This window comes from Lemur catta, chromosome 20 (assembly GCF_020740605.2).
Source record: "Lemur catta isolate mLemCat1 chromosome 20, mLemCat1.pri, whole genome shotgun sequence".
NCBI lineage: Eukaryota > Metazoa > Chordata > Mammalia > Primates > Lemuridae > Lemur > Lemur catta.
Window position 1 is genome coordinate 11,371,623 of NC_059147.1, and position 17,511 is coordinate 11,389,133.

The 17,511-nt window shown below is 48.3% G+C and overlaps 1 protein-coding gene across 1 annotated transcript; it reads right to left on the reverse strand.

Moving 5' to 3' along the window:
• Positions 1 to 1,310: 1,310 nt before the first annotated feature.
• Positions 1,311 to 17,269, reverse strand: MLYCD (malonyl-CoA decarboxylase). The gene is made up of 5 exons (XM_045533225.1): positions 16,685 to 17,269; positions 8,919 to 9,031; positions 7,769 to 7,925; positions 4,655 to 4,804; positions 1,311 to 2,532 (listed from the first exon to the last, which is right to left on the reverse strand). The coding sequence occupies exons 1-5, from the start codon at positions 17,225 to 17,227 to the stop codon at positions 1,999 to 2,001; spliced, it is 1,497 nt and encodes a 498-aa protein (XP_045389181.1). The 5' UTR covers positions 17,228 to 17,269; the 3' UTR covers positions 1,311 to 1,998.
• Positions 17,270 to 17,511: the final 242 nt, after the last annotated feature.

Consider the following 17,511-nt stretch of genomic DNA (forward strand, 5'->3'; position numbering starts at 1 on the left):
GCATTGTAAGCAATTTGCAAAGACAGACAACTGCTGCTGATGGCGGCAGCTGAGTGATGGGTACGTAGGGTCATTATAGTAACTACGATTTTTCCCTACTTTTGTGTATGTTTGAAATTTTCCAGAATAAGATGTTAAATGAAGAGGTGAGGTGTGAAACGTGGGAGCTGGGAGCCGCAGTCTCGGGGCACGCCTGCCACGCAGGGCAGCTGAGGTGTCAGCTCTTCCCGAGCTCCCTGAAGACAGTGGTCTCGAAGCCCGGGAGGCCCTGGCGCGGCAGTGACCAGACACGGTGGGCTGGTGGGCTCGAGGACGAGGACAGGCACGGGCTGGGGCGTGCCTGGGTGTCTCACGGCTCTGCCTGCTGGACGAGCCTCGCGCTGAGGGACAAAGTTCTGGCTGCTTTCGGTCTTCCACACAGTTCACAGGCGGCAGCCCCAGCCGGGTGAGATGAGCTGCTGCTCACACGCCTCAGAAGGTTCCAGCCTCGCCTGAGCCAGGTGGGGCTTGTTTCTACCCCAAACAGAACCGGCTCCGTGAATAGCTGCGGGAGGGCAAGGAGCTCCCTGGGACTGCAAAACAAAATGCAACAACGAAACCCCCCAAAACGGAAAGACTGTGCGCGGTGTGTGTGTTCTCCCGGGGCAAGGCCATTCTGGAACACGTTCCAGAACGTGTGATCTCTCCAGGACATCTTGGGGGCAAAGGGATAAAACACACGAAATTGTTGGCCGTCTTTAAGATCTAGGCCAACAGCTGAGAAGATGACACCAAGGGTCCAGGGACACCTGCCTGCAGAAGTGGGGCCCAGCAGACTGTCAGGACCGTGGGAGACTGGCCCGTGAGCAGTTCCAGCACCCCGGGGCCTTCCCAATCAGCCTGAGCACAGCGAGGAGGCACGAGACTGCTGCCACCATGGCTCAGAGAAGCAAAAATACCAGTGACCACCGTCACACCATCTGTTATGAGGCAACGTGTCACACACAGACGAGGACAAAGAAGGACCCTGAACGGATCTGAAAGATGGAAAATGAAGGGAAGGGGACCCACCTGCCTGAGGACAGCGAAGGCACTGCAAGCTCAGATGCGCATGCGCACACGGACACGTGCACACGTGGACACACACAGACACACGCTCCCCTTCCTCCCACAGCCGCCGCCGTCGTCCTCCATCTCTGTTCTCACCCCACACGTCCGGCCGCTTCCTATAACACCCAACACCCGAAGGGCTGGCTGGGGACCCACAGAACAGCTGACATCTCAGAGCTGGTTCCAGCCTTATCAGTCTCTAATCTTAAAGGCGACCACGATTAAATAATCATATGTTTAATGCTTTACAGAACAAACTTGTTCTTTACTATTTGGTTCATTATGAACTTGAATCCCTAGAATTTTAGAGGCCATAATCCAACTTATGTCTCAAGCAGCAACAGCTTTTGTGTTCAGTGATTTAACTTACTACATTTGTGCCAAGTCACAGACCCTTTCATATCTTTATGAACTTCAAGGTGTAAGATTTAACTGGGAAAATGTAGTACAGCCCTATATCCCTTTTTGTTGCATGGAGAGAAATGGCTAAAGCAATCATAGCCAAATTACATTCTAGAAGCTCGAAGTAAAATCTGTTCTCATCTGGACCACTCGCCCTGGTCCTTGGGAGGCCGACAGATCTGCCCTGGGAGCACCACTGTGGAGCTTCCTGAGCACGCAGGGCTTCCAGCACCAGCGCTGGGCAGGGGCCAGGCCGAAGGCCACAGCAGGGTCTCTGCAGAGAGCACAGCGCCCCTGCCCAAACCAAGTGCACCTGCACCCACCGCCGCCTGTGCCAGGCAGTGCAAGCCAGGGCCCGGCCTCACAGCGTGATCCTACCAGCAAGAGGACATGGGTCAACTCGGGCTTTACTCAGAAAGCCCCTTCTGATGCACGACCCCGACCCATCCAGAAAACTTTCATTTTCCGAGCCCTGGGCCGGGGACGTAGGCTTTAGGAGGTTTCCTTCTACAGCTTGCTGTTCTTCTGGAACTGGGCCACCAGGCTGAGGACCTGCTCGGAAGCTTTGATGCTCTTGGAGCCGAGGTAGGCGGTGCTGTTGGGGCCCGTCTCGTCCAGGAAGTAGCGGTAGTTGACCATCAGGCCGCAGGAGCCGCTCAGGCCTCTCAGGCTGGGGTCTGCCATCCAGTTGATGCGCCACATCACCGCCCCGTTCTGCAGGTGGAAGTTGGCCACGGGGTTCAGGGCGTAGCCCCGGTGCTTCTCCCCGTACAGGTACCAGGCGCAGAGCCGCATCAGCGGGGCCTGCAGCGCCTGCACCAGCTTCTCAGACTTCACCCACTCGTGGCTGCCGAGAAAGGCCTTGAGCGTCTCATTCGCGGGGCCACCAGTGAGCTCAGAGAGTTCTTTACACTCCGAATCCGTGAAGAGCTCGTTCCTCCCGAGCTCTTTCATTTGTGAGTTCAGAAGCCCCAGAAGCCATTTGGTGAATCCAGGTATAGGCGACAGACTTGAAAACGTCCCCAGGTGAGGAAAATCTTTCTGTAAAGCACGGTTGGGGGGAGGGAGGGAGGTGGAGGAAACACACATTGAGCAGGCGTGTTACCCACGTGGGACAGCTCTCCACTGAGTGTCTACGGGCCACTGACCTGTGTGTGCTGCTGCAGAGCTGGCAAAGGGACACTTGATATGCATTGTTTTTCTTCTTTCAGGGAACATTTATTAGGAACCTGATGTGTGCCAGGCCCTGGAGGTACCTTGAGTCCCCAAGACAAGGTGACTCTCTCCCTACCATCGTCATGTTGGCAGAACAGAGACCTAAGTCGGGGAGCTTGCTGAAAACCAGAGAACTGACCACTGTGAGGTGGGACCTAGCAGTTTCTGATGCCAGAGCTTGTCTTTGAGTCACACCAGGCCCCTGCCACGGACACCTCTGCAGCCACAGAGCCTGCCTGGTGCCTGGCACACAAGCGTCCGGTGACTGGTGAGTGAATGGGTGAGGGGGGCGCAGGGGAGGCTGCAGGCATTTCCCCACATCACACGACACGGCTCAACCATTACTGTTCAGATTATATAGAGATCTCAACGATCACTTCAAGAATTCTAATTATAAATGTAATACATGCTCACTATAGAAAATTTTTTAAAAACTTATGACAAGAAAAGAAAACCATCATACCCCACTACCCTGAGTAAACCACTCTCAATAGTTTCAGAAAGTACAATTCCTCTGGCTTCTCTATGCAATTTTAATGTGGGTCAGACACTTATTTTACATCATACATTATGAGTTTATATCATGAGCATTTTCTCATCTAAAATGCAAAAATATAATTTTAACAACAGAGTAATATTAAGACTATACTATGATTTGCCTAACCGCAGTCTTCTCACTGGACATTTAAGGTGGCTCTTAAGTTTTTGCTTTTATAAACCCCACGGAACACTTTGAAACAGAGAGGGTGACACAGATTCTTCCTTCCAGATTGTCTTTGATGACGTCCCAGCTCGCAGCTGAGTGTCAGGTAAGTGACACCCTCAGGACGGCTAGGGGGTTAAGGTGCCGACCTGGTTCCGAGACAGTCCGTGGGTGGTTACCCAGACCCCGGGATTCTGCTTTCTCCTGTTGCCTTTCTCACCTGATCTGTCCCCTCCCCACCCCGCCCTGCTCACTAACACCTTCAGCAAAGAGGAAATAAGAAACTCCCATTAACTAACTAGATGTGGCTTCTTATCACCTCTGGGGGAAAAGTGGCAGAGAGTGATAATGAAGCTGACACCCCGCTGAACCCTGCGTTCTCAGATTTAAAACAGATGATGAATTTAATACAAAGCACGTAAACATTTTAATTCCACTCGTCATTTTCTAAGGAAGAGCTGCGGCTGCACCATCTGCAGCACCTAATGCAGGGAACAGCCAATTATTAGCAATCCTGTTTTTTACTTAATAATTGGCTTCTACTCATTGTAGTTCATCCAAGCCTCTGATGAGATAGCTTTTAAAAGCCTAGGCCCAGAGTGAACCTCAACGTTTCTGCTGTAGGATGGTTGAGGTTTCTCACAGAACGGCAAAGAGGAGGGAGTTAGATCAAGATAAGCCAATGCATTTGCCTTCAAGCTGCCTGGTCTGACCTCAGCGCTAGCAGACCACGAGAAGAGGGGCCCACACTGACGGGATGCAGGTGCCAGAGGCCCTGGAGAGTGTGGGCGGGGAGGGGAGAGGTCAGACGTGGCTAGGATGGCCACCAACTGTATCACCAGAGCTGGGACACTAGAGAGTGAAACGAGGCCCTCCTGACACTTATGCAGGACAACACAGGAGACTGGGCACCTCCTGGCAAGCCGGAATGAGGTCACCCTAGAGAGAGTGCACATCCTCAGAACACACCTGCATTTTGCAGGCAACTGAAAGGCTAGATTCTAGATGCTTCTTCTCATCCCTCTTGGAGTCTCATGGCTCCTGGGACTTGCCAAAGGGCATCTGGCACTTTTCTACTTCCTCCCCGTCCCTTTAGTTCCTATCTTCCTCCACGTCCCTAGAGAGCCATGGCAGGATTTGCCACCAGTCATCACACCTGACACCCCATAGGGTTCACTGACTGGCCTGGCCACACTGGGCGAGGCAGAGCCTGGGCTGCCACGTGTCCTGCTCCGCCGCGCTTACCTGCAGCTCCTTGATGACTCGCTTTACAAGGAACGTTCCCAGCTCCACCCCTTGCAGTCCTTGCTGGGCCAAACTGATGGAGTAAAAGATGGCGGCGGCGATTTTGTTCTTCTCCTCTGTCTCTGACGGAGGGCACTCCTTCACTATCGCCTGCAAGACACCAGCGAGGGTTCAAAGAGGGGGCTCAAGCTCTTCCGCTCACATCACAGCCCTTTCCTGTGGGCCGTAAGATAATTCTCAGGGGATTCAAAGAGCTGGGCCCTCAGCTTCCCAGTCCGGGTTTAGGTGACAAAGACCAAACTGCTGTTTTGGAAACTCTCTGGAGGAGGCGATCTCACACCCTCCCCAGGTTGTCTGCTCAGCGTTGTGTCATCTCTACCATTTTGAAATCCTAGTGCAAACTTTGTTGAAGAGCAATTTATGTCCCTTTTTGTGTTTTTTAGACCTTGGTGCAAACAGAAACTTGCTCCGTGAACTCCCCTACGATACCCAGAGATCATACAGTGACCCTGTGTTGAGGCCAAATAGCTCCAACGTCTTCAGCTTTTCTTTAAAGGCCTGCTTTTTTCCCCTTTAGTTACTTTTGCTCCTTTTCTCTGAACCCTAGTTTTTCAAATTTCTCAACAGGCCATACACGGTCCTATATATTTTTCTTTTAGGAAATTTACCTTTTATGACTTTATCACGTACCTTTTTGATTTTGTGCCAACATCTTTGTTTTTCCTATGTGACAACATACATCTGCACAGACACACACGCAATCTAAGAAATGACTTATATTGGAAAGTCACTTAGCTGAAGTCTGATTTTCCTGTCATTCTTGACTGTGTGGTTTTTTGATCCCTAATACTCTGAAGGTCACTTGAGAATGGTCGAATAGGGGGTGGTTACCTTTCAGTTTGCTTAAAAGCGGGTACACCAGCTTGTTTTTGAAGAACACATTAAAACGCCTTAACAAAGTTACAGTGTTAACTTCTACCAGCCACATTTGATTCTTGAAGTAGGAGACTTTAGCCCAGAGCCCTGGATGGGGTCTTGACGTCCATAAGCTTTCTAAACTTGTATGGAGCGTGTGCATATCTCCCCGGGAGAAATTGCCCTCAGCTTTCAGCTCTTTTAGGTTCTCAACAGGGTCTGCGATAACTGCTACTGCAAGGAAAGCGGGGTGGCTCACGAGACAGAGGGGACACCCTCTGAGGCCCGTGCCGGGCCTGCTGTCCCGCACCTGATGGCAGAACTCTGTGGTTCAAAGAACAGAGCCCACTCTGCATCTCTCCTCTTCTTCATCCCGTCTGATTATCCCCTTTGTTTTTCAAGAAAGTTATCTTGTGGTTCCTTATGCAAAAATTCCCAGCAATCTTTTTTTAAAGTTTTCAAAATAAAAACGAGTTTGTCTTCAGTTACACAAATGAGGTATGCAGAATGTCAAAGAGACAAAAAATAAATGTATAAAGAAGAAATCACAAGTTACTCCAGAATCTAACACTCACGCCTGCTGTCGACCTTCTCACAGTCATCCTTCCAGGCCGTCTCCGGCTGTGGGTATGTACACACTTAAATACACCTACACATATAGTGGCGCACACATGTGTTCTCACGTGCCCAAATGCACGTGTGCCATTCTACACACCCAGAAGGCACCTTCCCCTGGGGTTGGCATGTGGGCTGGGTCTGAATCCTGGTTCCACCCTCACTTGCTGTGTGGTGGTGGGCAAGCTACTGATGCCCCCTAAGCCGTGGTTCCCTGGGTCTAAACTGCGGCCAATTAGAGGAACACCTAACTCCCAGCCTGCTCCGAGCAGTAGCACACAAGATGTGCCTCACAGACAAGATGGGCACAGAGCATATACTTGATATTATTAATATTAACCTATTATAATATTATTAATATTAACCTTATTATTATAAATAAGAACACACTATACATGCTATTCTATAACTCGAATTTTTACTCAACAGTAAAAATTGGCTTTCCATGTAACCTACATCAATATTTAAATGCACGCAAAGAAATCCAATGTATGTGAAGACGTGCTGCGTGTTCACACCAGCGTTCCCTGAACCCAGCCTCTGCCGACAGACAGTGGGGTCATCGTCTCCAGTCTTTAAAAAACGTGGACGACACTGTATGAGCAACCGCCTGCACTCAGGTCTGAGTATCTGCCCAGGACAAATCCCGAAGAGTGAAATTTTCAGGTCGAAAGGAATGCATATTCCGTATTTTAATACATGTTGCCAAATGGCCCTCAGAGGGGCTGTAAGGACTTCTAGTCCTACCGATAGCATGTGAGAGTGTGACTCCTTCAAACACAAAAATTATAAGGGCATTAGTTTCTCCCTGATCAAGAACATCTGCCCATTTGCCCTCCTGAATTTCTCTAACTTCTGTGACGAGGAGACTCTTCCCAGGGCACTCATCTTGGGACGTGTTTTTGTCCATTTGCATTCTGAACAGACTACCCTCACCCGAAAGCCCTCACTGGTCTGAGCACACCCACTCTGACCCAGGGGTCTCAGGCTCCCCACCACCTGTCTCTCCCTCCGCCGAGCCCTGCTCTCCCATGGCCAGACCCTGTGATGTGGTCCTGGCTCTCCTGTCCCCGGGGACCCTGGATGAGGGCTGCAGACGTCCTTGCCAGACCCCACAGCAGCTGGTCAGCTTGCCACAGGAGGGCTATCCAACACAACTCCCACGACTGCCACTCCCTGGCAGCACCCTGGGAATAGGGGACGGAATATGTCTTTCAATTTTTCAATCACGCATCTTTCAAAACTCCTCATAGGCATGTAACAAGTGTGGAAAAGCTGAATTGTGCATCTTTCTAGCTCTTCTTCCCTCACAGCTATTTTCTGCCCCTATAGACTTCCACCGTGTCTCAACCCAAGGTCAACGTAGCCAGATGAATACCTTCCTTGTTTTGTCACTGTCTATATGCCACACTTCTACATTCTACAACTACAAATCTGGAGATTTTACCTACTCAAGTGAAAAGTCCAAAAAATTCTAATGCAATTTATTTTTTTAAAAAAGGGGACAAAACCAAATTTAAAAAAAACAACTTAAGGGACGTTGTGGGATGCCTGTGTTGTCCAGAATTAACCGTCTGCAGGTACCTGGATGTTGCTGGTGATGTCGCTGGTCAGCGCCACGTGCAAAACGATCAGGGGCTCCCCAGGGGTTGAACAGTGAGAAAAGAAGTAACATCTTCGGTAGGGCCCGACGCGCCGCTTCATGTCCATCCAGCTTTTGACGGGATGCACGGCCTCAGACCTGGCGTGAAATTACGCAGGGAGAAGACGTGTGTAATTTACAAGTTAAATAATGAGTGCTGATTCCTATCCATATTATTCACTTAAGTGAAATAAATTATTTAAATGCAGCTTTAATTGACTCTTTGGTAAATTCAAAGAAAATCATTTTCATGAGAAACGGCACTGGCTGAGAGAACTACAATTAGTGACCATTTTAATACAAAATTGTGCTCTAATTCTTAACACCAATTCTAAGAGCAGTTTGTGAGGCTCCCGGGAAGCATTCATGCAACTGATATTCACAAAGATCTAATCAAAGGCTTCTTTGCTCAATGTTCTGTATCTTTCCTTTGGATCTTTGTAGTTTGGAAGCAGCTGTCAATGCTGCAAATATGGTATTCATCTCCGGGTTCCTTTTGTCTAGTCACCTCATCCAAATGCTATTTTGTTTTCAACATGTGAAGTGGTAGCAGGCACTATCAGCTCTTTGAATTTGTTACACTTCAAATAGGACGTTTTTCAAACCTTAGATTCCACAGGACAGCAAGGAACGTGAGATCCTTAGGTGGAAAGAAGTCTCCAGGTCATGCGGACTGTGTCCTGGATGTATTGTAATTATGCACGATGTCGCTCATTCAGAGACTTTATCCAAGGGAGAAATTTGAACAACTAGATAAGCTAAATGCTGATTTGCTTACTCATAAAAATACTTGGTCCAGTGAGTTACACAACTCTGATAATGGGGTCTTGGGAAGCCACAAAGTGAGGCTGTTTGCTTTAAATATGAGAAACAAATAAGACCCCACAGACGGTGCCAGTTCTATTCGTGCTCTCTCCTCCTCCTCCTCTGGGTATCCTGCGTGATGACAGCCACAGCATTTGTGGATACCGTGTTTGGATTTTACTGGGCTTGAAATAAAATGTTCATGTGAATGGAGATTGGCTTTCCGCCAATATAAAAATATACAAATATATAAAGAATATATATAAAGAAAAGAAAAACACTACTTACTCACTGACTTTCTGCAGCACTTCACATGAGGAATGCCAGGTGACGCGTTCTAGGTTCAGGAACCCTGAAGAAAACCACTCTGAGAGCATACCTTTCAGCACCCCATTCATTTCCTGAAAAGAAGACAAAACATAGGCCTTCAAGCTACGACAGATCAAGCCTGTCTCTGCACGGTGGCCAGCACGGGAATTAAAACGTTTAAACATGACACAAAAGAAGGCTGCACAAGATGGTCTGCTGAGCAGCTGTTTTGGAGATACCTCTGTCAAACCCTTATCTCCAACCAAGTCAGCCTTTAATTCAACTCTCTATGTAGATGTAACTCCTTCAGTCTATAAGTTACCCGAATGCGAATATTCAATTTGAACTAACTTGCCCAAATCAAATAATATGCTCCGATTCCTCCACCACAGTGAACATACTAAACACATAAAATTCATATGACGATGAAAGATGCATCACAAGGGAAACATCAACACAGCACAGGGCTCGAGTCCTAACCCTCTCGGGACTGCTCTTCAATATGTTAAAACATTATTACTGCGTTTCCTGAGATAAACAAGTACTTGGTCCAGGAACCCTATTTCATCGACTTGAAGATGCACATTTTCATATTTTAACATCTCTGAAGTCAGGATGCATCTTTCAAATGATGGTGGGTCACGGCTGAATTGGCAGTATTTTTATCCACCTTAGTGGGACATAAAATAATAGTGTGTCTGGCAATCAGTGCATTTAGATTTGATGAAGTTATCCTAATTTCGCTTCACTTATTCATACGGATCTACTTCCAAAAATGATTTGAGTCAACTTTACCACTGAAGATACATTTGCACTGAAACGTTTCAAGCAAGAACAGAAGGACGAGAGGCACATGAGCAGGAGCAGAGCCACCTGAGTGTCGCCCTGCACCAGCACAGCTGAACACGGAACAGCAGAGCTGCCGAGAGCCTGGGTGGAGAGGATGCCAAGGGTGGCACACACAGCTTGTTCCCCAATAGCTGCTTTCCTTTTCTTACAAATTAACAGAAGCCTCATTTTTCAGCTAGGGACGTGGCTGTGCAGAATAAAGACTGCACCGCAGCTGAGGACAGTTATGTCGCTGAGTTCTGGCTGATGAGATGCAGGCAGAGGTATCCTGCCTCAGCTCTGGGGAACCTTAAACTGGCAGGAACATGTCCTTTCCCCTTCAGGCTGGAAGGTGGCATGATGGCTAGCATCATAGCAGCCACCTTGGGCCATGAGGTGATCTTTGCAGATGAAGGTTTTCCAGGGCAGAGCAACAAGATCGAAATCTGGGTCCACTGAGAGCACCACAGAGCTGAATCAGGCCTGGGTGCCACCTCCAGACTCGTACATGCCAGACAAACTTCTCTATCATTCAAACCACTGTTACTTTGGATCTCTGTTTCATCTCACAGATGAACTACACACTAATAGATACACTGAATGTTATCAAAAATAGTAAACATCTCAGTACATCCAGTACGGAATTGACCTTCTCAATCTTTGCATAAGGATCATAAAGAACATGATGGACAACACCTATAAAAAGCAGTTTTACAACAGCTGTAAAGTTTCTATAGGACCATTTCACATTTTAATTCCCATTAAAAGGTGAAAGGACTCAGAACTTAGTCACCTGAGGAAGAGTTACAGGTATGGGGTTGGCGGCTCAGAGAAGTTTTCAGAAGGATTGAGACCTATCTTTATACATTTAAGCACTAGGCACAGAAGAGCCCACAGATTTGTCCTGTGTGACCCCATGGGGCAGGGGAGGGTAAATCTAGGCCCAACTGGTAGAAGTTATGGACAATCAGGCTTGGGCTGAATTTAATGTAAAGAATTTTTGAATAGCTAGGGCTGCCCAGAGATGTCATCCTGAGACAGTGAATTTTACGGCCAGAAATGACCAACTACAGGGCCGCCAAGAACCTGGATGAGCTGTTTTGAAAAGGACTGAAGCAGCCGACAGAAGGTTGGACCAGATGACCTTTGCAATTCCTTTTAACTCTAGATTCAATAATCTAGTCTCCTTTACTCAGCTGTAAACTGCACGGTCAGAGTCCATTTCTGATTCATTTCTACAATTTCCAAAACATTCATACATAGACTGATATCAAATGAAAAAGAAAAAAATTAAAAGAATGGTGATGAGGAAGTAACAGGAAGGGAGGATGAGAGATCATTTGCTAGGCAATATGAACGGCTCTTTATTAAACTGTATTTTCTGTATTTGACTACAATGGTTCTTAATCTTCCTGGGTTCCTCTCATACTCCTAAATATGTGCTAAAAACTACAGACCCTGTCCCCAGAAAAATGCAAACACATTAGTAAAATTGTGCATACAATTTTCTGGTCATCACGGACGCCTTTGATACTTATCTAGTGGCCATCCCCAGGGGGCCAGGGACCCCAGGTTAGGAACTTCTGCACTGAATGGTCAGAGGTGGACTGAGCACTGTGTAAGGTACTGGCATCTCTGTTACATTTGTGACAGGAAAAAGCTGGAGATACCTGGTTTCAGTATTAATTCAGTATTCATTATGAAAGAAAGGGTTTGGTGATGAAAGCTCCCCTCTCTGCAAGTCTCTTCACACTATTCTGGGCTACTGACAGCTATAAAATGTGACACTGGTACACGAGGACTGGGAATCTGGGTTAAAGGTTAGAAGTCTCCGTTGCTTAGTTCTAACACCGACGGCAGCTGTTCGGGCTGGAACTAACCACAGCGCGTGGCAGGGTTACTGGGGTGCAAATAACACCAGGGGAAGAAATCTCTCCTGCTTTATATTCATTAATTCAGCTACCATTTATCAAAAGTACAAGACTGAAAAATACAACTGCTGGGAATATTCTGGTGATGCTGAAGTCGGAGTTGGGTCTCAGTGTATTCTGTATTGCTCACTCCAGCTGCCCTGCACAACCCTGTTTAGGCCAGCCAACCTTATCAGATCTACCTATTTTCAGAAGGTGAAGAAAAGTTACTTTTCCTTGCCCAGAAGCCCTAAGCCGGGGAAGAGAGCCGACAGCCATTGGTGAGGATGACACTGCAGAGGCTAGGAAACTTTGGGAACAATTCCAAGTCACATGATCAGCCACTCCCCAGGTATATACCTGCACATACCAGAGTATACTTCCTTATCTAAAAATAAATTCTTGTTTAGTGCAGTTAAGCACAGAATTTACTAGAACCAACAAGGAGTACTATATTGACTAAGAAGCAAAGAAGCCCACCCAAAAAGGCTGCACAACAGTGCCTAGCGTGGCCGGGTACCTGCGGCAGTGGGGACATTCACCATGTCCCTTCTCTAGTTCCCAAACTCTGGGAAGGCCCGAGCACCTCTCATTTTGCCATAACTTGTATGTTCAAACCGCCCATCAGAAAAACCTTCCTGTGACGTAAAGGCCAACCTCCCCTGAGTGCCCACGCCGCGCTGAGCAGTGCTCACACCTCCCCTCTACTGGGGATTCAACTTGGTTTTGATGGGATTTTACCTCTAAGAAACTTATCAACCAAATGGGCACCTGGAAATGTCTCTGGAGAAAACCCAAAGCCTCTAAACCACACCCACCGCACCCGTCCCACTCGGACACAGAGCCAGGGGCAGGCACTGGTCAAGCAGAACTGGACACACTCACACCTGCCCACTCAGAGGGCACTACATTCAGGAAGTGTCAGCAGATGGCAAAATTGGACTTATTTCCACCGGAAGGACACCGATCCAGGCACGGTAACAAGCCTCTAAACTCACTTGGGCACTTTGACAGAGGAAAAGAGCATTTTTTTTAAAAAAAGAGCACTTTTAATTTTGTAACCAAAGGGAGTATTTCTTTTCCTGGTGTGATTAAGCTGCCTTATGGATTTTTATGTCACTCCTCATACTAAATAATTCATTTATGGTTCCATTTTCTACAGGTTAAAATTGGAGGTTTTGTGATCACAGTAGTCAAGGATATTGACAAATATCTTTTTAAAAAATTCCTTAATTATTAAAACAACTACAATTCCTTTCTTGGAATAAATCCATTAAGATCAATTTGCTTGTAATCTAAGGAGGTCTAGAAATCTGTATCGGAAGAATATAGCACGTAGGGGTGGAGATTTGCTATGAATCAAGGTATCTGACACACTGACTCTTTCTAATCACACCTTGTAACTAACGGTGGGCAATACCCATCTTCTGTGTGCACTGGATCTGCTATCGTGAAAAACACACAACACAGGTATTTGATCTTTGCCACGTTGTAAAAACTTTCAACATAGCACTTGTATCTTCCTAGCAAAAACACTTGACACTGCCTCTGCATTTCATGTCAAAAAAGATTAAGAATCCCCAAGGGAAAGGAAAGAAACCTTATCTGATTTAAAATATCCAAAGAAAGAAATACACCCCAGCCTGGCCACATGCCTTCCTCGGTCCTCATGCTGGGCCACACTCACAATGGAAATGCCAGTCTTCTGGATTCTTGTACTTCCAATAATCACACCCCTGGCGGGACACCGAGGTCTTGACAAACTGTGCCCCCATTTGCACACCACATTTTTAGCAAAGCTCCGATATATCCCCAGGGCATTCTTTGGACTAGGGGCAGGCTGGCTGGGCTTACTGACAATCGACTGAGTGTCTCATCTCAATGCCCAGCCAATGGGCCCCAAGGGGGTTAAGTGACATGACTAAAGCCACCTAAAATCACTTCTCTATCTGAGATGGCAAAGAAGGGACTAGAAACTGGCTCCCCTCTCTGGTCAGTGCTCCTTCTACTATATCACTGTCCTCTAAAATACATGGAATCAGCATCGTTTTGTGGCCTCACATTTGCCACTTATTCTAAAAGTGCCTTTGTACCTACAGAATTCAGTTAGAACCTGGAATGGGCCATGCAGTGGACTGAATGCATCCAGGGCAAGCACTCCCATAAACCAGTGCACGTTCGCTTGACTTTATTATGTAGCAAGTCCAGAAGTCAAAAGGGGCCAGGCAAGGTGCATCCCTTTGTGACGATAGGGCAGTGTGCACATAGCTAGGAGAGCTGAGCCTGGGGGCAGTCCAGGAGCGAGCGCCCCACTCCCTTGAGAGCACTCAGCATTTAAGCAAGCCCTTGGGGATCTGAGAACCTTGCACTAAAGCTTCGTGTGTCGAGTTTCTGGTGGTTTCTAACGCTGAGTTCCTTCTCTAGCCAAGTTATCTAACGTGGATGCAAAATCCAGAATGAGGTAAAAGGAACAGAATCAAAAGGGACTATACACCAAACCCTCAGAACATCCAACACCGAGAGTGAACTCTACTGTAAGCCAGGGACCCTGGGTGACGATGAATTCATATAGGTTCATGGAAGCTAACAAATGCCCCGCTCTGGTGGGGGATGCGGTAGGGGCGGCTGCACGTGTGCGGGCGGGGGGCATACGGGAAATCTCGGTACCCTCTGCTCAGTTTTGCTGTGAACCTAAAATTACTCTAAAGTCTATTTTTAAAAAATGGACTGTACACGTTAACTGATTCTGGTGATAGAGTACAATAACAGATCCCAATTAGTAATTTCTATGTATAGGAAAAAAGCCCTCTATTCTCAGAATGATATAACTGATAGGAATTTTTAAAAACTTTATGTAACTATGTAGAGCAAAGGAGAAGGGAATTAACAGATTTAGATACCAACAGTTACATGCACTGGATACAAAGCTAGGATTTCTGGGTAGAGAAATGGAAGAAGTGTGACAGAGCAACTAGAAAAGGCTTCTGTGGCCGATATGCCCAAACCATGTGCAGGGGCAAAGGTCCCGCTGCTGTAATTCATTCTCAGTTCAATAAATATCTCTATTCCACGTGACTTTAGGCCTGACAGTATGTGATGTTTTTTTTCCCCTATGTGTATGGACAGCCTTGGTTCAAAAACAAGCAAACCTGTGAATGATGAGGACACAGCACTGTCAACAGGTTTTCCCAGGGGCCAGCTGCTCCCTCTCAACAAGTCAAGTCTCGATGTGATAGTGTTCAGTTGCCACGCTGTTCCTTCCCTACTACGAGATAACCAAGTTTACCCACACAAGGAAGAGGACAGAGGATGTATTATTTCACACAACTCACAGGATCAGAGGATTCAGAACCGGACAGGATGTTAGAAATCAATGGGGGCCAAAGCTGTCCAAATGTCTCATATTAGGACCCTTTCAGCTGTGCAGAAACCTTCCAGGCCCTTCTTGACTTCCTTCCAGCCTTAGAACCATGACAGAGTGTGAAGGAGTCTGACCTCAAGACAGATCCTGAGTGATTTGTGTGCCAAGTGTATCACACACCAGTGCTCCCAAGAGTCTCTCTCAATGATTCATTCATCATGGTGCTATGCAAGAAATTTAAGACAAGGTTCCCAGCTTCCAAGGGGTTGATCGTCTAATTGGGAGGATAATGCATTTCAAACTCTATGTCTGCAGTGCGTGGAACACTAAAGCTCAGCCATTCACACTGGGGTTAAGCCCAGAACATGATAATACAGAACACTAAGAATCCATGACTGATTTTGTGTCATGCAATAAACTGTGGGTTCTCAGTTTAGGAATCGTATGATTAAAGGTTCCTGGCCTTTGGTAATACTTAGCATTGTAAATTGCTATCATGAGGACTCCTTAACTACACCTGATGTTTATGCATCTAAGGATAAGTTGCCAAAAAAAGATAAGAAAGTTCCCAAAAAGTTTCTGATTAACTCATAGATGATGGTGATATAAAGTGTAGTGCAGAGAACCCAGGATTTGGGTGGGTAATCACAGACATACCTATTTGCTCTGAGTTCTTGGAAAAATCACACAACCTCAGTGTCCATCTACTTTACTGTAAAAGGAGATAGGAATTATCACCCACCTAAGGCTGATGGAATCAAGGTGAAAACTATTAAGGCAGTGTTAGAGTTCTTAAGTGAGTTAGGACATAATCATTCAACTGTTCAATTTCTTTAAAGTCAACTGCACACAACAAAGTTCTGAATGTCAGAAACTTTCTGAAACATTTACACCATTTTTTGTTCACTAAAAGGGCAGGTTAGTGCTCCTGCCATACTCAATACTAATAGTATAAAAGGGCTATATGCAACTCTAGGCTATTTTTCAGGTCATAATTATTTAAACCTCAAAGTATTTATTTGCATCTAACATGAACGCACTGTGCGAACACCTGATTACCTCAAGATGTCAACTTAGAATCATCACATTACGGCTGAACTCAGGGAATTAAATGTCCTGTCCAAAGTTATGCAGCAGGGAGAGCAGAAGGCACCGAGACTTCGACAGTGGTGACCTTGAGTCCTAGTCATCCCCGTGCATTTCATAGTACTTCTTAGGACAACGTCTCACAAATAGTGGGTGCCCAATTAACTTTTGCTGACACCATCTAGGTTTTTGGAAGGCTGCCCATACTCTAGTTCAGGTATACCATATAGACGAAACACTTCTCAGCTAAAATAATAAAAGACTTCACAGAACACACTAATCAGATACAAGGCATGACAGTCACCTTAAAAGTAGACAAGTGCTGAGTATCTAGTAAGCACTGTGTAAGTGAGGACTGCGGACTGCAAGGCGCGACTGGAGGGAGACAGGGGTGCGCTCTACAGAGACCAAGCCTCAGAAAGCACGGGAAGGAAGGGGGTTTGGGGGCTACATCTCTTCAGGCAGGGAAGGTGGACTGGGGGGGTACGTGAGGACTACTCGGAGAACGCTGCCAAGTGCCCGCTACCTGGGGGTCAAGGGCGGCCCGGGCGGGGCCTTACCCGGACGTCCGGCCCCTCCACCAGCCTGAGGGCCTGCGCCTCGAGCAGGTCGGCCCGCAGCCGCACCAGGAAGCGCACGCCGCCGTCCAGCTTGCTGATGTGGTGGAAGAGGCCGCGGTAGCGCGGCACGAGCGCATAGCGCAGCCGGTCCTCCGCCTGCAGCAGCACGGCCGCCTCCCGCTGTTGCTGGCGCAGCTGGAGCACGCTGGCGCTCTGCTCGGCCACCTGGCCGTGGTCCACGCCAAAGCCCCGCGCCAGGCGGCCCAGCAGCTCGGCCCGCTCGGCCACCTCGGCCAGGCCGCTGTAGAAGCTCACGAAGTCCGCGCACTGGCCCTCGGCGGGCGCCGGCGTCTTCTCGCGCAGCTCGTAGACCGGCGTTGGCGGCACGGCGCGGCGCAGCAGCTCGTCCATGGCCCGCTCCAGGGCACCAGACGCCGCCGCCGGCCCGCTCGACAGCCGGGGTCCGGGCGGCCGCGGCGGCCGCGGGGAGACACGCAGCAAGAGCAGACACCTCGCCGTCTGGCCTGGCCCGAAGCCCCGCATGGCGCCGAGCGACAGCTGCTGAGGGGGCGCGCAGCCCGTGCTGCCGCGCTTCCGGCTTCCGGCTTCCAGCGCGCGCCGGCCCCATTGGCCGAGCCCGGGGGATGGACGCGGCGGCGGCCAATCGGAGGGCGGAGCGGCGGGGCGGGGCGGAGCGGCGGGCGCGGCGCCGCAGTGAGGCCCGGGGCCAACTGTGGCCGAAGGTCCTGGCCCGGCGCCAGGCGGGGCGGCCGCGGGGGCCTCCTTCCCGCCCGGCAGCCGCAGCCGCCTCCTGTCCTGACACCTGG